Source organism: Mugil cephalus, chromosome 2 (assembly GCF_022458985.1).
Source record: "Mugil cephalus isolate CIBA_MC_2020 chromosome 2, CIBA_Mcephalus_1.1, whole genome shotgun sequence".
Taxonomy (NCBI): domain Eukaryota; kingdom Metazoa; phylum Chordata; class Actinopteri; order Mugiliformes; family Mugilidae; genus Mugil; species Mugil cephalus.
This window is the reverse complement of record NC_061771.1, coordinates 10,193,724-10,219,586: the sequence shown is the minus strand read 5'-3', so window position 1 is coordinate 10,219,586 and position 25,863 is coordinate 10,193,724. Positions and strand designations below refer to the sequence as shown.

The 25,863-nt window shown below is 39.5% G+C and overlaps 2 protein-coding genes across 3 annotated transcripts; both read left to right on the top strand.

The window, feature by feature from the left end:
- Positions 1 to 10,787: 10,787 nt before the first annotated feature.
- Positions 10,788 to 14,267, top strand: LOC125004525 (N-acetylaspartate synthetase-like). Its single transcript, XM_047579172.1, has 3 exons — positions 10,788 to 11,082; positions 11,324 to 11,488; positions 12,189 to 14,267. Exons 1-3 carry the CDS (start codon positions 10,899 to 10,901, stop codon positions 12,560 to 12,562), a joined length of 723 nt encoding a protein of 240 aa, XP_047435128.1. The 5' UTR covers positions 10,788 to 10,898; the 3' UTR covers positions 12,563 to 14,267.
- A 4,839-nt stretch (positions 14,268 to 19,106) lies between these two features.
- Positions 19,107 to 23,463, top strand: LOC125004524 (CD209 antigen-like). 2 transcript variants are annotated; one of them, XM_047579171.1, is made up of 7 exons: positions 19,107 to 19,361; positions 19,506 to 19,631; positions 20,809 to 20,907; positions 21,007 to 21,801; positions 21,904 to 22,046; positions 22,366 to 22,475; positions 22,585 to 23,463. In XM_047579171.1, the coding sequence occupies exons 2-7, from the start codon at positions 19,526 to 19,528 to the stop codon at positions 22,721 to 22,723; spliced, it is 1,392 nt and encodes a 463-aa protein (XP_047435127.1). In that variant the 5' UTR covers positions 19,107 to 19,361; positions 19,506 to 19,525; the 3' UTR covers positions 22,724 to 23,463. The 2 variants fall into 2 exon arrangements, with proteins under 2 accessions (XP_047435127.1, XP_047435126.1); XM_047579170.1 differs by having other exon boundaries at positions 19,112 to 19,361; positions 21,901 to 22,046.
- Positions 23,464 to 25,863: the final 2,400 nt, after the last annotated feature.

Here is a 25,863-nt window from a genome sequence, read left to right as displayed (position 1 = left end):
CTTCAGAGATATTTTTTGGTACAAAATCTTTGTGAGGTCATTCTTAGGCACAGTTGAGTTATATGGGAACGTGTTTTGTGTTTACTGTGTTACAGTGTTAGTTTAGCCTGTTAAAGTTTCACAATAAACAAAACACACACCTGCCAAAACTCTGTGCCACTACCAGTTTTCCAGATGCCACACTCCCAGTCCACGTACTGTAGTTCACTGCGACGAGCGAAACCCAAACATATATGTAAATTTAAACCAGAAAAGGTTCCTTCATATGTGCTGGTTGTCAGGAGAGTGGCCAGCCCTTTAGCCAACGTGAGCCAACACTTCAGGCAGTCACCTTCAATACTGGTCTAGAATAAAAATTAAAAAATAAATAAATAAAAAAGCCAGGAGACCATCATTGTCTCCTGACTGGGGGACATGAACATCTAATTCCAGTTATTCTGATGCTGAGTAACTGACACTTGAAAGCTTTGACTGACTGGTGACATCACAGGAAAGTTCTAAGGATAAGAAAAGACAAAATAATTAATCATCTGGGTTCTATGAGGAGTCAACTTGGTCCAAAACTTGTTTTGGAGAAAACACAGACTATTGTATTCACTGAGTAGAAAGTAGCTGCAGTGAAGGAATGAAATTACAGAAAATTACAAAGAATGTTTCAGTGAAAATTAAATTTCTCAAAAGATCTTTTGTATTTCTTAAAATCTCTTTCATGCATTTATCACCATAAATACTCCATAAACAAAGGACAAGCGTTTGCCTGTGCGTGTGCATCTGTCCTGTGATTCGCGTTCACAATACAGGAGAAGACAACTGCTTAAAAGAGCCATTAAGAGCTCAGGCAGCTGCACAGCAGGTGGATGATTTGTTTGTCTTACATGGCATCACTACTAGCTCATGTATTTCTTCATTTGTAACTGTTAATGAGGACCAGTTGATTTTTTTGTTTTGGCACCAGCAGGTAGTTAAGAAAATTAGATAAAGGGACAACACATGCTCCGCTCCCACATGATTTAATAAGCTTCAATAAAAATAATAGCAACGTGGCTTAAATTTCTGGTATGGGACCAAATTCTTCCTTAATTTTCACTTTGTGCAGTAGTACGTCTGTGCCAAACTTGTTTCTGTGCACTCACAAAGCTGTTACATATAAAAGTCCCACTGCAAACACACACAGACCACAGTGTATGGCACGGAGCTCCGATACTGGAGTCACAGCTTGTCATGTCTATATATGGATGAAACGAGCAGAGCACATCCTTAACGTTCCCATTGGTCTCCAAGCTTTTGTCTGGCAGAAAAATTCCATGACGCACCTTCTTCCTAGAGTACGCATCAAGCGCGTGGGTCTGATTGGACGGTGTCCATGTCACTCAACCATCAGATAGGACACAATCGAGCACGCTGTGAGCGAGGTGGAGAGGCGGGACGCAAATGTGCACGCAGAAGCTACAGCATGTTGAATGGATGAATATTAATGACTGATTTTATTCAGAAGACAAGCAACACAGAAATGGGGAGGGCGCCGGTTTCTCTGCACTAGCTCAAGTGCGTCACTACTTTGTCACACTTCTCTCCACCTGCTGGGCCCTCTTCCCTCTTTCCTTCTCTATCTTCCACACATTCATATTCACCAGCGTGCACCTTCGCATTTTCTCACGTGCATACGCAATTTGCATGTCCCTCTTATTTTGGGAGTGTGCTGAGGAGCTGAATCCACGCCACCTCTCGCATCACTATATGAAATAAACCGAACGTCTCTCTCGTTTTCTGTGACAAGGTCTTTGCGTCCTTTAGTCACACATTCCCTGTTTTTCTAAAGCATCCCTGACGTCATGTCCTCTGCTCTTCTCCTCTCACTTCGACACTTATGTTTGGTTCCTCTTCTCAGTAACTCCCAACATGAGCTGACAAGCTGCTCTGCTTCATGTTTTTTTCCCCCCACACTCGAGTTAACCACAAATGTGTCATATTCCGGTGCACATCTGTTTTCTCAGAGCCTGTGACTTAATGCATTCTATGTGCAGTTTTTACATTTTGTTATACTAAAATTTCCTTTAATTATTTTCATTATTCACGTCTCTTTTGCAGTTTCTTCTTCTTCTCTGCAAAATCAAACAAACAAAAAAAATCCCCTGAATCCCCTCTTACTCCCTTTTGTCCCTCTTCACCGCTGGTAGGAATCAGAATAGCTTCCTGTCAAAGAGATCAAAACAAAAGCCAGTTGCTGTGTCGAGGTAAAGAAAAAAACTGGTTTGAAACCATAAAGCCTGAATGTTGTTGTTTCTCTAATGTGCATATAAGATACGCAAGGGAGCAAAATATGCATGGAAATATGCAGATATTATACATGCAGATGTATATTGGTAACGCTGCACCACTACACAATCCAGACCAACAGACAGAATCTCAATTATGCTTTTTCTTCACGTTATAGTAACAATCTGATGAAGGATGTTATTAAAGGCAGACGTTTGTGATCATGCCAGACAATATAGTGGAAACCTCGTGCCCAAATAGAAAATGAGCACAGACTATTGCTCAGCATGTGCGTGCGCGACCAAATGACTGAAAAAGCTGAAAAGTCACTGACGCCAGTGTGAGGTGGAAAACAGAGCTCTGTTGACTGAATGAGATGAAAATGAGAGTTTGTGTGAAAGAGAGGGAGACAGAAAGATAGCAACAGAAGAGGTGTGACGTTTGAGTCATGTACTTGGATCCCTTTTCAGCTGAGAACATTTGGACGGCTTAAGTGTGCGCGCACACACGTGCGAATGCACCCTCGTTGGCAGCATTTGGCGTTGCTGGTACGACTTAAGAGAGGCCCACTGGGAGACAGACGTTTCTCATCACATCACACGAGCGGGATCCACGCAAATGCATGCCCACACACACACACACACCCCTTCAGGCAGACTCACAACAGACTCAAACAAGTGGCCCCGAAATATCTGCATGTTTTCCAAGCTATGCTAATATGTATATTTTAGTTCTTCTGGGGAGACGAGTGCGTCATGAACTTTGCTGTGATCCAATTCCCCCTGCAAATACACTTTTTATTTTTACAATATTCTACCGTTTTACAAAAAAATAAAAAAATATTGATGTGCGCAAGTAAAACAGTCCACACAGGGGGCTGAGTGTACCACAAATAAGCTCCTCCACACAACAAACAGATGGACGCACTCGCATACAGATGCCTCGGATGGATTGTGACATCATGTGTCAGGTTGTCATTTAAAGTGAGATGACAGACAGACTGTCAGGGGGAGGGAGAGAGAAAACAATGGAGTAAAGAGAGTGCAAGCTGCCGGGAGACGCAGGGAAAAGAGGGATAACGACAAGTGTAAGGTGAATAGACTGAGCTCAGTATGTGAACCATTTACACGATGTGGGTCTGAAAATATGTAGACAGGAGTATGAAGCACTGGCTGTCAGAAAAGAAAAAAAAAAGACAGAACAGGAGAGAGAAACACCTCTGTTCCGTTTGTCAAAACATAGCAGTGGTCATATAACAGCTCACCTTTCTATTTCCCACCTCACTGAATACTTTCACCGGATACTGAGTGCTGTGGACTGGCAAACCCATGGAACAACAGTGAAACAATTGGCTACTGTAAGTCTGACGTGATCTTTAACGCCCAAAGCTCCACAGCTTTCACGTCATGGTGCCTTCTGACACAAGCTTAGTGAGGAAGAGGTTTGTACGAGCGCCTTGGAAGCTCTCAAGCTGAGGGGATGTAACAATGTTTTACGCTAAAGGTCGAATAGATTCCTGTCAAAGCGTCATTTAATCCCTGAACATTCCTCCTTTAATTTACCCAGAAATGCTAAACGCTTAAAAACATTTTTTGTGTTTAAATCTTTAATCTGATCATTTTGATCTGAAGTTTTGAGGCATATTCAATTTTATTCATATCAGGGCCTGAAACCTCCAGAGCAAGACTTAAGTAAATGGTGTCAAGGAAAAACTTTTTGTGTAAGTTAAGTCCAGCTCTAACTATAAGCTTTGTCGGAAAGGAAAGTCTCAAGCCTGACCTTAAAAGTAGAGACGGTGTCTGACTCCTGAACCCAAACTCTACCTCCCACTCTACTTTTTGAAACTCTAGGAACCACAAGTAGACCTGCACTTTGAGATGGTAGTGGAGCTGGGCCTTTCAGGGCTTTGTAGGTAAGGAGGAGGATTTTAAATTCAAGTCTAGATTTTAAAGGAAGCCAGTGAAGAGAAGCTAAAACTGGAGTAATGATCTCTATTGCTAATTCCTGTAAGTGCTCTTGCTTTTTAAAGATTTATTTGGACAACCACTACAATAATCCAGCCTGGAAGACTGGAGTAATGTACAATAGTAATAGAGTGGAAGATTGCTGCCAGTCCTCCTCCTCAGCCCCTGCTTCGAGGAATGTGATAGTTACTATGACTGGGTGGCGTAGACTCATTTAAACTGACATATTCATCATTGTGGCGTCACATTTCAGTCAAACTAAACAGATCAATCTAATGATCAGTTGTCAAATCAAATCATCGAGAGGTTTAGATGGGACAGATCTGACATTTTGAAGAATACATTTAATTGTCTTATTTTTCTGTTGTACTAATGATTTTGTATTGATTTGTCCAAGGTTCCTATGAATAACTCCTCTTTTGTTGTTTTTTTGATTTAATTTCATTCAGTACAAGAAGATAACCAGGAGGTTTCCACGTTATCAACTTTGCTGTCCACATGTATTCCAGCTTTGTTTTGCTGGCACCATGATTTGACTGATTCCAGCCAGAGAGAATCCATCAGATCCAAAGTGTTATTGGGAGTTAATATTTTTATATTGAACAAATTATTGACCAACTGATTGAAAATTCCTTCTTATCAGGTCAGTCTGCTCTGACTGAAGTGGTCACATGAGGCAGTTTTATTCTGGTTGGAATATTTTTCTTATTAAGTGTGACTCCAAGTGTCCATGCAAATTCAGCCGTTTAACTGTGCCAGGAGAGTGACAGGAGGGGGAGCCATATTTCATTTTAAAGTAAGAACGTTTCGACAGCGCCAAGTACTAAAACTCCTTCTCATCAAGTCAAACACTTCTGTTCTGATTATTAGTGGAACATTAATGTCTGTTTAAAAATAACTATTGAGAGGACAGTATGTGTCATTTCCATAGAAAGTATTTTGGGGAAAAAAAACACACTCTTCTGTGAGTAAATGTGAACTTTTGCACAAAACAGGAAGTTAAACTGAGTGACACTGTGGCCTGCAATATGTATAATAACTCAGTATTTTGTTAAAAAAAAAAAAAAAATTGTCACTGCATTACTTTGATACAGAAGAAATTGTAGAAATGATTCCAGTTTCTGCCCAGTCAGTCTGTTTTACATTATGTGTTAAAACACAAAAAAGTAATCTTAAAGAAATCTCTAAAGAAATCTTAAATGTGGGCAGTGCAGCGGTGTCGTGGTTAGCACTGATACCTCACAGCAAGAAGGTCTGGTTTTTGAATGTTTTCTGTGTGGAGTTTGGATGTTCTCCCTGTGTCTGTGTGGGTTCTCTCCGGGTGCTCCAGTTTCCTCCCACCTCCAAAGACTTGCTTGTTAGGTTCATTGGTGATTCTAAATTGGCCGTAGGTGTGAGTGTGAATGGTTGTCTGTCTCTCTGTGTTTACCCTGCCATAGACTGAAAACCTGGGGTGCCAGGGTGTACCCCACCTATCAGCCGATGACATCTGTGACATAGAGAGACAGCTTCACTTCAAATCAATCACACATTTCTTCTCCAAGTGAGTTTACAGAGGTGTTCAACTGAGCTCTTCCTGTGTGAATATATTTCATGCTGGAGAGGAAGCAGTGGTTTGTCGCACCGAAAAAGATCTTGGCCACTGTTAATAACTGCCGGAGGCTGAAAAGCTCAGCGAATATTTCCGGAAACTTGGGGGTGGGCATGTCTGATCTCTCTATCTCGTATAATCATGATACAGAACCAATAAATGTGTCCTCCTACCCGCGGTTCCCACTACTCTGTGCCCTAACGTGCCTCCGTGCGTCCCTGATTCAAACTGTCACACGCTCAGTGCATAACACAATTTAACACACCTTCCTTCTGTTTGTCTCTTGGTCCACGTTTTCTGTTGCTCACGTGGAGCCTCTCTGCTTGTCTTTTGTCTCATGACCTGTCTTGGGCGTCCTGCAGCGCAGAATGAAACTTCATATTGCAACCTTCCCACCTCTTCCTGCTCCTCTGTCACCATCCAGGACGTTCAGTTCTATCCTGCCAGTAATGATTGGCCAAGTCCCTGAAGTGTTGCCTCAGCGACATAACCAACAGTCATTTAATCATCTCTCTGATGCTCTTTGGTTTCCTTATTCAATCTCTTCACATCTTTTCCAATGAATGTAATTTGGAGATTTTTAGCAAAACTTCTGTAGCCACTCATTCCTTTTTTTTGTAAGATGGAGCATAGAGATGTGCATAGAGACATTTCTGATAAATAATTTAGCAGTCTTTGTCTTGTTCAGGGATCTGGGTCTGAAAGTGTAAGCCAAGCCGTAGTACAATAGTAGAAAAGCACATTCACTGTCTGCAGTAACAGGCACATCTACCCATTCAAAAAAAGAAAGCAATGAATTCAAAGATACAAACAGGAAATTGAATCTGATTAATATTGCATACTTATTCTTTCCACCACTAATTAGTGTCTTGTTTCTTATTAATGTAGATTAATATGGACTGCAATACTGAGCTGTGTTGTCAGACACTCGGTTTAGCACTTCGGTTACAATAAAACAGCATCAGTATTACTCTAAGTCAACTTGCTAGAGTTATGTATTGCATTCTGGTTGCACTGTAGACAGTTTGAAGGTGACTAATTCTCACCAGGAAGTAGTGGAAACAGCAGCAAACATAACTTGACTGGAGGCATGGCGGGGGAACAGGCAAATGACGGACTAGAAGAGAGGCCTCCACATCGAAGCCCACTCAGCACAAACTGATCAGCATGACTTGGAATGTGACTCAGGGCAGCGCTCACTAACATACATAACAAGGACAGTTTTTCCCTGCAGTGTAAGCGAGAAATCTGCTGCTGCTCTAAAGAAGCTGGCTCGTCCTGGCTTTGGTGCAGTCCTCTCTTCTCCTTTGCAGTCGGAGCAGAGCAGTTATAATTCTCAAGTGAAATCTTATATGGTTGTAGAGAACAATTGCAGAGGGACGCGGCTTAGGTTAGCCTTTTGTTTAGGAGCTGACAAAAAAAGACATTTGAAGAGTGTCTGGATAAAAAAAAAAAAAAAAAAAATGATAAAAAGCTACATTGAGTTTGCAGTTTGTTCAGATTGGTGTCCACACTCACACACATTACATATGGGGTACCGCAAGGTACAATTCTAGGACCATCAATGACATGTGCAGTGTCTGTAATATATTGAATTGTATTGTTTTTGCTTAAGCTTAAGTGGTGGCAACAAAAAACAAAACAAAAAAAAACAATATGTGATAATATATGATTTTTTGGATAATCCGATAATGAACTGTAAACATCAACTGAAGTAAGATTGACAGTGCTAAGCTGGAAAGAGTTTCTGAGTGAACATCTTTAGGGGTAATCATTGACCACAACTTGAACTGGAAGTCTCATGTTTAATATGTCAGGTCCAAACTTTCTCCCACAATAAATACTTTTTTCCATCTGTCTGGTGCCTGTTTTTGATTGAGAACTGTGCATGTGTAGACATATGTATGTAAATACTTCTGTTCGTGGGTACATATGTGCATATGTACATGTGTGTGTGTATACTTATATGTAAACTTATCAGGTTTTGTTTGTTTGATTTGAAGAAAAAGAAAACAAGGAGCCTTTTTTCTGTATCAGTCATGTGGATGCTAAATATCATTCACTCTTCTTTACAGGTAAACATACAAGAAGATCAGGAAGCTGTTTCTGAGTTTTGGCAAACTAATGTTCCTCCTCAGGTGCGGGCTGCTCAAGCTAATCTTTTCCGTGTAAATGATGGAGTATTTACATCCTCTGTGGGAAGGTTTTATGGCAACACAGTTTGCATGATTCACATTTTACTGCATAAAGAAAATGCGCCTCCTATAAGCAGCTTTAGCTGTGGGTGCCTTTTGAGTTAACTGAGTCACCAGCTAAATTAGGTCAGAAACTCATGTCACCAGCACCAACAGCAGCATAAACAAATGAGAAGGAAATACCCGAATGTGTCTGGAGGATCAATAGTTGAGGATCAAAGTGTGGAAATTCTGTCAGAGGCTTCGTGTGTCTTCACAGACTGACAAGAAACTCATCCCGCCCTGAGAACTCTTCAGTTGGTCTGACCTTGAAATCAATTGGCACGGAGGATGAAAAGCAGCAAATATTTTTTGCCGAGCGCCACGAGATGATGAAAAGACTAACTGACAGAAAACCTCTGTGAATCCGAGATGCTGTTGCACTTAACTCAATTAAAGTCTAGTCTGAGATATTGCAGCTGCATCATGAAACAGCCAATCAGGAGAGGGGCTTGAATGAGGTCAGGGCATTCTGATGTATTCCTGGTATGAATACTTTATGCTGGGAATGAAGCTTTGCATAAACACTGGAAGTGGGGCAGCCATAGCTTTCAATTCAATAATTAGCTCATTTAATCTCTTGTGTTAAACGAGAACTCTGCTGAGAACTTTTAGCTCCAATTCCACACAAATGGCTGTATAAAAATAGTGGTAAAACCTCTCAGGCATAGGTTTCCTGAAGGGAATCTCAGTGTACTATCTTGGTGGTGCCTAACTCCCCCATGAATACACTGATCAGACATTACATTATGACCATCCTCCTGTCCTGTGATGTCTGGTAACAGAATGTTGTCAGTGGGGGCCTTTGTTTCCTATAGATCATCCCACAGATACTTGATCAGTTTAGGATACAGTGACTTTGGAGGCCATGTTTAAACTTTTTGTCATATTTTTTGAATTGTTTTTGTGTGTGGTTTCTGTGTCAGGCTGCTGCCATCAAGGAGTGTCATTGCTATGGGGTGGGGGTGTGTGGTCTGGTCTAGGTGGGTGGTATGTGTCTACGTAACATCCACATGAATGCCAGGTCCAGATGTTTCCCAGTAGAACACCGACTTGAATATAAAAATATAAAAAATTCACTGACGTAAATATAAAATATAAATACTATGTTCAAGTCGGAAAAAAAAAAAAAAAAGCTAATCCACAAGGTTGCAAACAAAACAAAACATTCTGTTAGCTATTTTCAGATGGTGTGTCAGTGGACTTTAACTGGATTATTTTAATTAGGCATTTTGCGTAAATGCTACAGACGAAAGAGAATGTAGTAGAACAATAGGATTTGATAATAAGAATAAAGTGGAGATGATACAGATCACATCATGGGGAAAGTAAGTGTTTGTGAGTGGGAGGCAATGCGCTTGTATCTACAGTTTATTGAAGAAATGGAAGGAGAGATGAAGATAGAGTGTGAGTGGGTGTGTTTGCGATTCTGTACTATTGTGCAAGGTTGGTTTTTTCCCTTATTACTGTGATCTTGTCTGACAGTCCTGAGAAATTTATTTCTGTTTATTTCAATTCACTGTCCTTGTAGTATTAATATTATTAGGAATGTATATTTCTGCTTTCGCTGTTAAATTGTGCCGATGGCGGTTTTCAAAGCAGACAGTGACGTATTTAAAAGACATTGTAAACAGTTCAGTGAAAAGTTAAAATAGGCCTGAATGTCCTTCCATTTTTTAGGTCTCCTACACTTATTTCAGGCTTTCATTGCCACCTTCCTCCACTCCAGTATTTCTCTCAGCTTCATTTCACATGTATCACAACGAAAACGCGTCATTGCAGTTAAATATAGAATCCAACTGATCCCACCCTCATGTCACATTTGGCATGTTTGGTCTTGTCTGATGTACAGAGATTCTTTTTAATTCTCAACAGACCTTCCGAGGGTTCTCGGACTATGAGTGAGTCACTCCCCACCAGTTTCCCTCCTTCCTCCCAGTCCCTCTCCTCCTGTTGTCCATACTGCATTCATTCAGTATGGTAAAATGATGCACAATATAAGCTCCATCCCTTTCTAGTGCTCATGGATAAACAGTGTCTTTAGTTGCTCAATCTTAAGCCTCGAGCCAACACAGAAACAGTTTGTGTTTGTGCATGCTCTTTGTTGTGCTCAGTGAGAGGTGTTGAAAGATTGCCTCAGTTCAGGTGAGATTCCTCTTAAACATTTTCAATCAAACAAATCAAATGTGTAGCGATTAAATCTGATCTTTAATGGAAGCGCATACATGAATTAGCCCTACATCAATAGTTGTGTTGCCAAGTCAGAAGTTAGTGCTGCCAAGGAGCAGCACTATGGTGCCTGTATGGTTTCCTGTATGGTTTAAAAAACAAATAATAATAATAATAATAATGATAATAATAATAATAATAATAATAATAATAATAATAATAATAATAATAATAATAATAATAATAATGATAATAATAATAAAAACTGATGAATCCAACATCAATTCTGCTTTCAGAAGAACATCTTATTCTGTCCAAACTTTCTGCTTTCTGAAACAGACCTCTCGTCTAAGGGTGGAGGAAGTGAATACTTGTGCTCTTGCTCCAATGCATGCCTTGTCTTAGGCCTCTATTGATAAGAAGTGGCCAAACAAGTGCTTGGCAAGTTATCTGTAGGGAGTCAGTCCGACACATACGCTAACAATCTGATACAATAATCTGTAGCTTTGTTGGAACCTGCCTTTCTCGTTTTTCTTTTTTTTTGTCCTCAAGACAAATGATGCAGTAAAACTCTTGCGCAGTATAGATGACAGGGAAGTTGTGAGCAGTTGACGCAAGACTACTTGTAGTACACCTACATTTAGCGCAAGCAGCATCGGAGTTTTGTAAAAGAAAAAAATTGATATGGGGGAAAAAGACACAAAAAAAGAACAAAATACACAGACTGTTGTTCGTGAATTTGAGCCTGCAGACCAACCAGCAGTCCAGCAGATTTTTTATGAAGGACTCATGGAGATGGTACCAGACACAGCCTTCAGAGCTTTGAGACATCACCCTGAGAGTGTTCTGCTTTATACAGCAATGACAGGTAAGATGGCTTCATGAATAATTTGGCTTGTGCTTCTGCTTGGAGTTCTGTGACAATAAAAAAGTTTCTTTATTCCTACAGAGAAGACATTTTCTTCTTTTATGTGTATTAATGTTTATTTATTTATTTTTTAATGTATTGTTCGATTTTAAGTTTTTTTTTTTGTGTGTTGTTCTCTTCTGTGCCTATTTTGTACATTTCCTTTACACTGACACAATCCACCTTGTCTTTCCTCTGGCAGTTATATGCTTTACCGTCACCATGAGCTGGTGGGTGATAGGGCTTCTCCCAGTTATTGTGTTGAGTTTGCGCTACTTCTACAGCAGACGCGTGATCCACGGGTACCTGAGGAAAGCCATGAGCACAGACATGGGAGACATTGAGAGGTTTTACATGAAATCACCAGGTACATGCGGAACTGACACACCCAAGTAAAATGTCAATGAAGTAGTGTTTAAAGCGTGAAGTCACAAAACCTTTGCATCATTTCCTGTTTAATCATTCCAGGAAAGGATTTGGACATATGGCTGGTATACTGGAAATAAAGGAAATCCCCTTTGGTTAAATGTCAACAAGATGTTTTGATGATCAGGATTAATCTCCAAAATGCAGCTTTATGTAAAGACGATAAAAAGAGATGAGCTACAATTGAGCCTTACTTTGTCCACACAAGTTTGGACCAGGTAGCTTAATGTGTTCATCTTTCACATGATTGAATAGCTGAAAATGTACAATGTAGCGTAAGAGTTAGCATTGGTGCTAAAATTTTGTTTAGCTAATGCGACAGACAAGTCTATCCAGATTCTACAGTCATTTTGGATTTTAAGCACAATGAGCACTAAAGAATATCAAGGTTTACCAATCTGAACACAGTTTTCTTTGAAACTAGGAAAATAGCAAAGGTTAACAGCTGACCTGAATATTGCTAGAGGGAGATGGGGTAAACTGGGGAGGTCAGTTAGGCTTTTGTCATCCACTGAATGTGTGAAAAATATTTGAATTTGTGAAGTGGTTGGTATTTGACTTTTGTTCAAAAATGCAAATGAGATGCAATGAAGTGTTCAAATGAACAAAGTTTTAAAAATGTCACTTTGTGTTTATGACAGGTTCCTATATGTGGGTAGCCGTACTGCAGGGAAGAGTTGTGGGTGTCGTAGCAGCACTCATCCAGCAGGATGAGTCAGGGGTTGTGGTCGAGCTGCAGCGAATGTCTGTTGCCCGGAACCATCGGCATTGTGGAGTTGGCAGTGCGCTGGGACAGAAAGTTATTGAGTTTGCTGCCAGTCACGGATATTCTTCTGTGTTTCTGGGGACCACAGCGTACAACCCGGCAGCACACCGGCTCTACCAGCGCCTGGGGTTCCGTTGCGTAGGAGTCACCAATGGGTACGTCACGCCGGGAGCAACACAGTCCTTAATGGAATGGATTTTCTACAGGGTCAGCCATCATCACTACAGGATCAACCTCTCAAAAAATTAGAAGGGAATTTTCAAGACTGTCCTGACAGGCACAGGCATGAAACACAATGACGAATTGAACACAATACTGAAAGTTTCCCCAGAACTGGAATGTGTCACACATCACCACATCCTTTCTAATACACTACAGTTCCACCCTTAAAAGCCTTGTAATTGTAATGTACTGTGGGGTTTGAGTGTTTTACTACAACATCTTCTCATGTGGATATGGGCCTATCTGGGCATATTGACAAGTCAATGATGACTGCATGTTCGAACATATTTAATATATCAAATAGTCTAATTTGCATGTCTGTCTGCGGTGTCTTTCAAAATCTTGAGGGAAGTACTTCCAGAAAGTGCTTAATTTTGGAAACTGTTGATTACGCAGTTATACCTGTCATGGATTATTGCGCATTAGCTTTTTGTTGTTGCTTAAACACACTCACATTAGATCTCAAGCTCTTGCTTAATTCTATTCCCCAGATGTCTGCTTGTGTGAAGCAGCCTTGCCTCAGTTAGTCAAAACCGTTTGAATGACAAAGGACACTCATTTGAAGACAGCAATGATCTTAGCATATCGGTCTGAAAGAGGAGTAAAGGAAGCCATCTGTGTTAGACTGGACAACGTTCTCTGAACAGAGAAGGTGGACTGAGATATAATCTGCCATCAATTTATAATTCTGTCCTAACCTCTGTCTCCAAGAAGTTGCAATCCCATTTCGCACCTTCAGATTGGAGCCTCTGACTGATAATGTACTGTTCATTCGGGATGAGTCCTTGTCCTTAGCAGCACCAGGTGGTGATAGAGTTGGTGAGCATGAACTGATGATGACAGCGTAAAAAGACTGTCAGTCTTCTACGCTGTCATCATCAGCCATCATTATTTTTAAACTCTCTCTCTTTAGATAAACGTTTTATCACTTACTTTTATTTCTTAAAAAAAATTCTCTATTATACCTAACCTGATTATCAAAAATATTATTATGATTGAGAAAAATACAAAAATCCGAACTCTTCCATTTATTTATTTTGTATTTTATTGGTTCAGATCCACAAGTATATACATTGATAATCCTGCACTATATAACATATGTTTATCGACTACTCTCATATAATGCCACAGGTAGTTTATATAAAATTAATCATCTTATATATTATCATTTATAATAATAATAGATCCTTTGATTGTAGGATTCTGAGATGCTGTTATTGGAGGAATCAGTTTTAAGTCCAGTTCTCAACTTCTTTGATACTGACTTGACGTGTCAGTCAAAGTCAAATTAACATGTATAAATTTTAATTGTCATCTTTTTAGTTTATTTATCTAGGCCCAATATCTGTTGTGTGCAAAAGCATTTACAAATCTGTCGCGTCCTGTTTTGGACATGCCAATAGTAAACATGAATGACTTGACTGGATACATCCATTCTGAGCAAAACAGCTCAGAAACTAGTAAATAGTCTTTTTCTCAATTACTCTACAACAGAGAGGGGGTTTTGTATATGCCCTCTTTAAAAGTTATGAAACCAAACAGAGAAGACAGAAACAGTAACATGATCAGCAGTACAGAGGATATTTTATGATGAGCCAATGGAGATGGTACCAGACACAGCCTTCAGAGCTTTGAGACATCACCCTGAGAGTGTTCTGCTTTATACAGCAATGACAGGCATGCACATTTTAAATTGCAATAAAAACAGGACTTTTCTTTTCCTTTTTCTTAATAGATTTCTTTTTTTCTCATGTTTCAGAGTAGCGTTCTTTTTGAGTTCTGCTGTGTTGTACTTCCTTATGATACATAAGGCGACTTATCTTTCCTCTGGCAGTTATATGTTTTATCGTCATGAGCCATGAGCCATGAGCTGGTGGGTGATGGGCCTCCTCCCAGTCATTGTGCTGTGTTTGCGCTACTTCTACAGCGGACGATTGATCCACAGATGTGGGAGACATTGAAGGGTTTTACAAGAAGTCACCGGGTACATGTACAACTGAGGCAAACATCGATTACACTTTTCTTCCCCAGTAAACCAACACAAAAATGTCCCGCTGACAATAACCAGTTTATTGCAATGTGGGAAGATTGACAGTTTGTATTCTAGTGAATCTGTAGGAAACCTCTGCGTCATATACTCAAACTTCTAAATATGGTCTACATTTTTTCTCGAAACCACTGTGCTGACTTGAATGCCACTGTGATAAAAAGCCTCGTCAGTCAATAGTATTCCTCTATATCCAACCTCATATGAAGATAAGAAAAAAAATAGGAAATGCTACAGACACAGAGAACCGATAACAGCGAGTTAATACCAAAAAGGCAAACAAATAAATATGGCTTTGAAGATAATCCAGAAATAAAAAAGGAACGATGAATGTAAATAAATGAATGAGTCAGTACTACTACGTATTTTTACCAAATGACTTTATTCATTCAATTCATTTATGTCTATTTAAATGGGACATCATATGTGATTCTCTCTTTTGGAGCTTTTTTCTAAATTTAGCAGGTCTGCCAGCTCAGAAAAGCTGATACAAATCCATGCTGGCAGTTTGTGTTGAGCTTCCTGAGAGAGAAAATGTGTCATTCAGTGAGAGATTACAAATATGACTGATTGGTGACGTAGATCATTTGTTCTGAGCAAAAAGCCTGCCCCTGAGACCTGTCCCTACACAGTTTCAGACTTCTCTTCCTTGCCCTGTATGCAGGTAGCGACGACGCCAACAGAGTCACATTTCGTGTCAGCAAGCATTGGATACGACAGTGAAGCGGTTATGACATGTAAGCGGCTCTGTGCTTGGACTCACAGACTCACAGGCATCTTTACACTAAATATGTTCATGATAAACTTTACAGAAGTAAACATCACGTTCATTTCGAGCTAGCAGTAAGTTCGCCAAACATTTAGAAATGTCTTCTGGGTTCAACGCCGGTGTGAATAGATGGACTGGTGTGGTTTTAGAGCACCATGATGTCATATTATATCAGTACACTGAATGGTTAACTGGAGCAGGGGTGACTGGACTAACAGGAGCCTATGCTCAGGAGGGAGGGGGGTCGCACCAAAACGTCTCTCTGTGAAGAGGGCTTTTTTTTTTTTTGACACAAGGGATTTGGGAATTTGTAACCAGAGAAATAGATATTCAATTAAGTCACAAAACAAATGAGCATCTGATGTCCCCTTTAAATGACAGTTCATGGAGTAAAGCATAATTTATACAGAGCCTAGCATTTATACCTGTGCGCTGGTGTGTCTATATTGTTAAGTCGTTTTGACACTGGTCAACTGGCCAGATGTGTTGAGTTTCACTTCAGACTACACAACCTGTTCAAGTTGATAAATGTGGATAAACAGTTACTTTCACTGGCATAACTGCAGCACAGAACACAGAGAATACTGAGAAGACGGTGTGTTATGACCTAGTTAAGGTTCTGGGGAGGTGCATGTCAGGTTATGGCATAAGTTTCATATACATATGATTAGCAGCTAAAAATAAGGTCATACAGAGTTAGAAGTGCTTCTGCTAAAAGTTTATTTATTGGACCAAGGGGTGTCTTCACAGTCTAGGAGGTACTTTCTGATAATGGGAACACACGCAGCACTGAATACTAAAAGGCAGCTTGTGCCGTTAAAAGCCCATAGAGTGACACTTGAGGAGGGGAAGTCTAACTCTAACATTAGACCTACCCTTGTAGCTAGGAAACTTCAATAGTTCTAGGTAACCCGTTGCTGTGCACATAAACATGTGGGAAACTAACTGCTGACTTGCCTTCATTGCCCTGTAAGTTGTGGTTGAACTGTCTGCTCCTCCTCCTCAGGCGTCAGTCGTCATTGTGGAGTTGGCAATGCACTGGGACAGAAAGTTCTCGAGTTTGCTGCCAGGAGCATTACAGTCCTTAAAGGAGTGGATTTTCTACAGGGTCAGACATCATCACCACTACAGAATCAAGCATCAGTCATCTATTAAAATGCTCAATGCCTCCTTTACAAGCCTTACGTGTATAATGACATTGGCTTGTTTGTTTTCACATATTTATTGGATCTGGTTGGATTTGGTTTCATGTAGCCATCATGGAAATATATAAAGATCTATACCCATCTACATACTATTGCCATCGCTTGCACAAATGCTGTCTCTCCTTTGGTGTGTAACCAGAGGACTGTACGTCGTTGTGTGTTTGTCAGGTGGTCATCCACGCCAAATTAAATCAGCTTTATTTGCCCCACCACAGTGTGTACACACACAAAAGAAATTGCTTCTCTGCATTCGATTCATCCACGTGAGCAAACTTGTGAGGCGAGCAGTGGGCAGCCATAGAGCTCACAGCTCAGCCATGGATATAGAGGGGATCCAAAGAGGAGGATACAGGGAGGATACTGAGGGGATCCAGAGCTGCTTCTCACACCACCTCCACAGTGCCCCGTTTGAATAAAGAACAAAAACTAAAGATCAGATTCATCTTGTTGCCGCTAACTAATCCTAACCACCCCCACCACTTTTGCTGATGGCATAACACTGAGCTTCCTTCCTTTTTCCAGTTCTGGCGGTAGTGTGTTGTAACTTCCTGTAACTCTCAGAGAAAATGAGTAAGGGGTAGAGGGGTAGAGGGGGAGCGTGTCAGTGAGTTTGACTTGTGAGTTGCTTTTATAAACAACATTATTTCCTTTTACTGAATCTAAACTAGTTTTAGTTATCTAAATTTTGAACACTGGCAAAATAAGACCATGAACACGTGCAATAAGTGATGAAACCCTGTAGGTATAAGGGTGCTATGGGTCATTCAGTGAAGAGACCAGCTGGTATACGATATCATAGGAGTGATGCAAACTTCAAAATCAGAGCACGGTACATGTTATGTTCATGCAGAGTTCAAAATGCAGAGTTCATACCCCATCCATTACCTTCACTGAAAGGGATGAGTGTTTTCTAATTAATTTATTTCTATTTTAACTTTGTGTGTAGTTTGTGGATAATGTGATGGGTAATTGCAGCTCCTAAAGTTAATGTTCAGATCATAGGCGTTCAGCAGGGGGTCCGTGAAGTTACTGCAGGGGGGTCACAAAACATTTTTATATATTTTTTAAATTTTCCCCCAAAATTTACCTGCACAACCACCTTACTGTTAAAATATATTTGGACCCATGTATTATTTGAATAGCTTAATATTGAATGCAAAATGATAATAATAATGTATGTTTATAAATAGCACTAGGCCTACTTAATCTTTCCATCAGTTTGGGGTCCTTGGCCTGGAAAACATTGAACATCCCTGTTTTAGATAATGTGTGGTGCTTTTATATGATTTAATTTTTTTTATTTCAATTGGCATTTTGGACCTATATTGCACAGAATTTTGTTGTGTTACTTAGCACAATAAACATGACGCTGAAGAAAAGACTGTTCTCACATGTTGTATTGCCCTTTATGTGGCACTTTTTGGCATTGTAACTGATTTTATCAATACAACTGCTCATCTGAGATAATAGGAGGGTGTAGCTCAGAGGCCGTGTCAGTTGACCTACATAGCAACAAGACATGTTGCCCCAGCGTTTGTGCAAATATGCATTTTTTCTGTTAAGAGCTCTGATGTATGCTTGAGATTGACTTTATTTAGATTAAACATTTCTGTGGCTCGAGATTCATGCAGAAGTTGGATGGGAGGACTAAGTAATAAACTAAAATTCAGTCAGTCAAAAACTTGGATTTCACTTTAAAACGGTAATTAAAATGATCTGCCTGCAAGACCATTGCTTTAAGATAAATCTCATCACTTCTCATCTTCATCTTCTGCTTATCCTCATTAGGGCAGTGGGGGCTGCTTGAGCCTATCACAGCTGCCATCTGGGTACACCCTGGACAGGTCTCCAGTCTATTGCAGGGTTAACACAGAGACAATCAACTATTCACACTCACACCTAGGGTCACTTTATAGTCACCAATCAGCCTAACGAGCATGTCTTTGTAGGTGGGAAGAAACCGGAGTACCTGGAGAAAACCCAAGCAGACACAGGGAGCTAATAAGCTAATAAGATAAATTTTGCATTTAAAAGTATATTTTGTATTTAAAGGATATGTTTTTTTTTTTTTTAACAGTTGTTAGAATGAAGCTTGAACAAATGACCTGACTCAGACTTTATGAAAACTACATTATCAGCATTTCGAGTTTTGTGAAATCTCTTCTTCCTCATATTTGTACAAATTGAATTCATGGTTGGGAAATGGAACATTTTTTTCATGGCCTTTACACACACTGACTTTGCTAATTACTCGACGTTGAGATTAAGGTGCATTTGATTAAAATGAAACAATCCAATTTCCCAGCTTTTGATTAGAAAGCAATCCACCACCATTGCCGAGCTCACTGGCCACATATAAAGACTGACAAACCCTGTGAGACATCACCCTTAGAGCACCTGGCTGTGCCTGACTCAGTATAACATAACCCCCGACTAATTCAAAAATGGTAAAAGTCAAACTGTGATGGCCCCCCTTTGAGTCAAGGTCATAAACATGTGTTGTTAATGCGTGTCTGAGAGGTTTGACGCACTCTTGGAGTCAGCCTCAAGTTGCCATTTGAGGAACTGCAGTTTTCTGCAGCGCTTCATTTTCTGTTCTGCATGGTTGAGATCTGTGTTGGAAGACCATCCATCTCCAGAGTTACATTCAAGGAAGGAAGACGATTCTCGCTCCACCTATTAACCAACCCCTCAAGGTACAAGTGTAAAATCATTTCAGATTTATTTTCAGATTGCAAGGTTGTAGGTTCGTCTTAAGTCGTCTCTGCTTAAAACAAGCCTCTTCACATTTCCAAACAAGGAAGGGTAAGCTCAATTTAATTCATATTTCACATTTCTGTTATCAAATAATTAAAATATCGTAATAACTTTAAAAAAAAAAAAAAAAAAAAAAAACTAAGCTGACATTTTCAGATACTAATGCTGTTGTTTTTGCTGATAAACTTCCAGCTCATAACGCAGATGCAAAGATGAGTGTTGAGTACCATGCCTCCGGAGTGACAAACATGGACATGGATGACTGTAAAATTGCTTACAAGCAGTTTTTTGGTGATGGCAGCCCAATCCACAAGTCAGGTATCAGATAAAATAAGTTAAAGTTAATTTCCTCGTTCTAAGTAACAGAAATTCACTGCAAGATAGAAATAAGTTTCTTTGCTGGCATATTCAACACCTAATAGGTGAAGACTATCAGGCAGGTGAATTACATGAGCATTAACAAACTATCACCTTGGCAAATGGCTGCTTATTCACACACAGTACATAATGTGTCTTTGCATCCACATGTTGAGTATTTTAAGTATTTTTTAGTCTGAGTGAAATCAGTCAGGTTGAACAAACGTCTGTCAGTAAAATTATTGCAAAGAATTTAGTGAATAAGCCCGACACAGTTTCACAGAAGTTGTTCAAATAGTCAAGAAATGTAATAATTAATTTGTGTCCATTTTTCAAACATTAGCGTTTAAGTCCCCCTTTAGTTTTTTTTTTTTTTTTGTAAATTCTGGTTTGGGTCAAACACGGCCTTTTAAATAGACATGATATTTAATGACATTCAAATCTCAGTGTTTAAAAATAGTAATTTCATGACTATTTCACAAACTGTGTTTTAAGGAGGTACTAAAAACATCAGATTTCTGTTGAGCAAAGATAATGAACACTGAAAATAATACTTGAAACAAACATTTTCCCACCGTGCTTTAAGCGCCAGGTTGTATCCAGAAGTTGTTCCATCAAATATTTCCCTAAACAGGATGTTGTGTTTTTATAGCCAACGGGGAGACCATTTATTGTACGAAGCACAGGAACTCTGCAAGAGGCAAACATTTCCCTTGGGAGTTGTCAGATAGTAAAAAAAGTCTAATCTAAAATCAAAGCGAATTGGACTTCTCCACCAAACTCCTGGCTTGAAATGGAAATGATTGCTAATAATTAACTCAAAGGCAGCAGTTTTCATGCCTTCATCATGTGTGCTTACAGAGCGTTTCGCTGTGGTACAGAAGCTTCACAGATAGATAGAGAGTTACAACGGGCCATGACGTTAAGACATGATGAAAGTATGGGGAAAAACTCAGGATGCAATTTATGTTGGCATAAGACAACTGTTATTTTGAGGAGAAGTTGTTTATTTCAATGTTTTTGCTTGAAATTAATGTTCTGTTACCAGGATTCAGGACAACCACAAGTTCCTTATATCACTTCGTCAATTTTAAGTTTCTGTTTGCCCATTTTTTCCTCTTTTTTTGCTGTGTCTTAGTTTATGCATTGAGAAACAATCCCTTCAAGGTTGCAACAGTTTGCCTGGGGCTGCTGTCTATTCTCCTGGTTGCTGCGGTCATAGGCCAAGGTGTCTACTGTGAGTCAACCTTTCTGTCTTTGCTGTTAGCCTTGCATTGAGGTTTCCACGTGCTGTAGTAAAACCATTGTTTCACACACCATTGCTTCTCCTCGGCAGACCAAAATGTAAAGCAGGACGATGACCACAAGTTGCAAGCCATGATTAAGGAGAAAGAGACCGTGCAACAGAACCTGAAGACCCTGCAAGAAGACAAAAAGGCTGTTGAAGCCGATCGTGACCGGTTCAAACAAAGTAACGATTACTTCTCGAAAATAAAACAACAAATACAAACCAACAACAATTTATTGAAAGAAGAGGTAGCCCAGCTTAAAGGTACCAACAGTCAGTTACAGACCAGTAACGCTGCTTTAAATAAACAGATACAACAGCTCAACACCACCAATAGTCAGCTGCAGACTAATATCAATGCCTTGACTACACAGAAAACCTTGTTACAAAATCAATATAATGCGCTCGTCAAAATCAGAGATGAATTAAAAGCCAGTCACAGCTCAGTGACCAAAGAAAGGGACAACTTACAGAACAAATTCAATAATGTAACCAGATCAAGGGAGCGGCTGCAGCTCAGTTACAATGAGTTGATTCAGAAAGTAGAACACTGGCAGGACAAATTGAACTTCACTACCAGTGAGAAAGACAAGATAGAAAGCAGCCACCGGAACCTGACAATAGCGAAGGACACTCTGCAGGCCAGTTATGATATAGTTAAAAAAGCAGAAGATGAATTGCAGGCTTCCTATACGGCATTAGTGAAAGAAAAGAACGATCTTGAAAGCAGTTTCAGGAATGTAACGGCAGAGAGAAACATGCTGAAGTCGAAAAACAACAACCTGACTACAGAGAGAGACCAGCTGCTGGAGCAAATCACCATTCTGAACGCAACTCTCAAAGGCAAGCGAAAAAAGCTACCTAACATCAGCTCAAAATTCACCTCTTGCGCAGTGTATGTATACTAACCTAAATCTACGAATATTTTGTACATTACAATAGCAGCAAAGACTTGCCCCAGTGGCTGGAGGAAGTTTCAGAACAGCTGCTACTTCTCTTCTGCGAGTAAGAAGACCTGGAAATTGAGCAGAGATTACTGTCAATCCAAAGGAGCAGACCTGGCAATCGTTAAAAGCCCAGAAGAAATGGTGTGTATCTGCATCAATCAATCAATCAATCAATCAATCAATCAATCAATCAATCAATCAATCAATCAATCAATCAATCAATCAATCAATCAATCAATCAATCAATCAAGGCAGCTGCTTTATTTATTTATTTATTTATAGCTATTGACACCACACCAATCGTCTTAAGGGGAAGAAAGTATAGCTTTGAAATCCTCTAGTGTTTTAATTAGCTAGTCTCTAACTCTGATGTTTCCTCTATTCGCCAATATTCAAATTCTGATGCTGATTAGTGCAGAATTTGTTTCCCGATGACTAACCAGTGTCTCTTCCCTCACAGAGCTTCCTTAACGGCATGGTTGGCGGTGGGAAAGAGGTCTGGATTGGACTGACAGATGAAGGAGTGGAAGGCCATTGGAAATGGGTGGATGGGACAGACCTGACCATATCGTACGAAACCAACCGCACAATAATAAAAAGTCTTTGCAGCGTTGACTTCATTCACCCAGTGGTAAAGCATCATGTATTCTAACATAGGATGTTTTCCTTGCCCCTGCAGGTACTGGGGCTCCGGCCAGCCCAACAGCTATAGTGGGAGGAACCAGGACTGTGTGGAGTTCAGGCAGCGTTCAACAGGGAATGGAGACTGGAACGATGAGGACTGTACCGCTACGCAAAACTGGATCTGTGAGATGTAGTCCCCACACAGAGACACCTTGAACAGCCCGACGCTGTCTGACACACAACAAACAGTTTGAGAATCAATATACTGTGCCCGGTTTGCACACAGTGAAACACAGTATTGCTAACAGCTAAAGCCTAAAATAAACTGTGGTGTGATGAATAATGTTTCATGAAGTTAAATTTAAATTTTTTTTTTTTAGCAAACTGCCTGACTAGAGTGGGACCAAGAATTAGCCAAAGGGGCCCTGAGATTTCCATTAATATCTGTATTTAGTGTGGAACAAATTTTGTCCGTGTAATCTACTAATCTACTAATGGTTATTTTATAAATGGACATGTAAAGGGATTAAAGTGACAACTGATGCACAGAATGCCAGATTATGACTAACTAATTTGCAGATCCTGGATGCAGGGACTAATGAATGTGTTTCTAATAATAAACACATTTTTTTTTTTGTTATGTATGTGTTATTGTGTATACTACTTGCATATTTCTTTTGTACTGCTTCTATAGGTCTAGTGTATTGATAAAAGCAAATAGCGTCAATAGTTGCCGTTATTTTATTACTGGTATGTGAGCAATAACCATTTAATTGATGCTTCCTTTTTTTTTTTTTTTTTTTATTAAACTTTGCATCTGTGGGTGATGTTCGGTAAAGTTGCCTGCAGTTGCAGATTTTCTTTAATCCATAAATGGGCAAGTAAATATTTTGGAAAATAAATGTATATAAAAAATAAAATAGCTTCTACCTTATTTATTCTCTGTATCTGCATTAATTTCATGAAAAGTTGAGCTTCATTAACCAATTATATTCCTGCATGTTTCCTATTTATAAAAAATGAAAAATGCCAGAAAAAGTGTTTTGAATGCTGGAGACAAAGCTTACTTTTGAATATTGAAGTATTTTCAGTTACAATCTCAAACTTTTTCCCTTCAATAAATGTCACTTAAGTCATCTGGCGCTGAATTGAGCAACGCTTTTATGCCTGAGCCTAAGGCCGAATGAGGACCGTGTGGCATTATTTAATTAGAGAGAAGTGATTCTGACCTGTGGCTACATTCCTGTAAAAAAATGGCTACATTCATTTGATGCTCACGTAATCTCCATGAACAGACATCAGGATATGAATGTAGAATGGTGAGTCATCATCAGACCAAAGGTCATGTGTTCAGAGATTTCTACAAATGCCCACTGAACATTACTTCACAATAAAAGCGTTTAAGTGCATTGAAGCAATCACAGCAAATGCAATGCCCTTCATCTGAGAGGTTCCCACTGTCATTCATCAGTCAAGGCAACCGTGGACGAGTTTCATATATCTCAGGGAGGAGTGGAACAAGTGGTTAGTGTGAGCTATGAAGAGCTGTATGCCTGTTAGCATGTGTGTGATACTATAATAACAATAATAATCAATAATAATAATAATAATAGACAGTCCTCTCAAAAGCTTTTCTGTTCTGTTTTGTAATCTGCTCTTTTTGATTACATGTTTGAAATGGAAGTGTTGAAACCGTTCCCCTCCTGTATTCTACATTTATGACATTTCCATCAAATGGAGACATTACAAAATAGAGATATGTCTCCTCATGAGAGCTAGCATTGCAATGAAACACCACTGAATTCAGATTTGAGAAGTCTTAAGTAATAATAAGTTTAATTGTGCAGTTTATGAATAAAACATGGTCAGATGGCCATTCTACTTCCATGTTATTCTTCATTCCTTTACTATTTATACATCATGCATTTGCCTACATGATTTCTCAGCAGTCATACAGAAGTTGAGCCCCATCTGCTGTATGACTGTATGGCAATCATTCCAGGGTGAGGCAAGCTACTAATGTGGCATTAGATTGGGATATTATTCTACTTTTCATCTGCCGTCTTGTGAAAATATGGTCAATAACTTTGACAAACATAAAGAAATGAGTGGGGGGATTACATTTCAATGTCTTTTCTGTTCTCAAAAGCTGATCATTACTTTTATTTTTGGTGCTTGTACGACATCTTGAAGGATTTTTTATTTTTTTTTTCTGTACTCACAGGATTTGTCATGACTTGGTCTATGCATAGTACTCAGACGCTGATGTGCAGTCACAGTAGTCAACCCACGCGCACACAGCACACAGATATTCGGGCAATGCACACTCTTTCACATTATGTTTTTATTCAGCAGAATTGCCTGTCTATGTTCTGGACTGCTACACCCACTCATACAGGTAGGCAGCGGGTCCATATTTTGGGAGCAGCTCCATGTACAAAATCTGTGTATGAAAAGTTTTGATGCACTTTTCAGCCAAAGGTGATCAGTAATCAGAGAAACTAAAGCATGTTAAAGCCACTGATGATGTTATATGTTGATTATGTTATACCACACATCACAATTGGACTCAACAAAAGTGAGCACACAATCAATTCGGAAGCTCAATGCATCGAACCTTTGTTCACTGATAGAAAAGTAGCTTAACCACAGATACTTAAATTGGTAAATAAGTAAGAGCACATACCTGCTGGTGTCGAATCACATGCAAAAGGTACTTGACATGAATACGAGTAAAAATTAGATTTTTTTTTGTCTGTTTTATGTTTGCCAGTGCTGCCCTCTACTGGTAAAACTAAATTCCTGGTCTGTGGTGTTTGGCTTGAAATACCTGCAGGGACCACAAAGTGTTAAACAGCTTCTATAAGGTTAATTATTGATAACGTCAATATATGTCCTTCACTTTGGACAATAGATTATTTCAGCTTTTCACAGAAAACACCAACAACAGTTTTCAAAAAAACAAAAAACAAAAACCTATATTCAAGATCCCAAAACATTAAATATTTTACCCCATTCACATCTTTCTTGAAAGACTAGGACAGTGTTATTTGCAAAAGATTGCTGTCTTTGATTGTAGTATTGCGGCTATGAGTCCAGGAGAAGAGCTCTGCCATGTAAGACTGCTGCAAGATATTTTTGAATTCTACAGCAAGACACAGATCTGTTCTGATCTCTTGATCCCAGAAGTGCTCATTGATGCACGGACTTCAATAAATAATAAACTGAACCCAAATTCTACTTCTGCACATGGTTTAAGCATCATACCTTGGATAACATCTTATCAGTACGGAGGTCGCGAGTTGTCAAAATAACAGCAACTTGTGTGTGTACA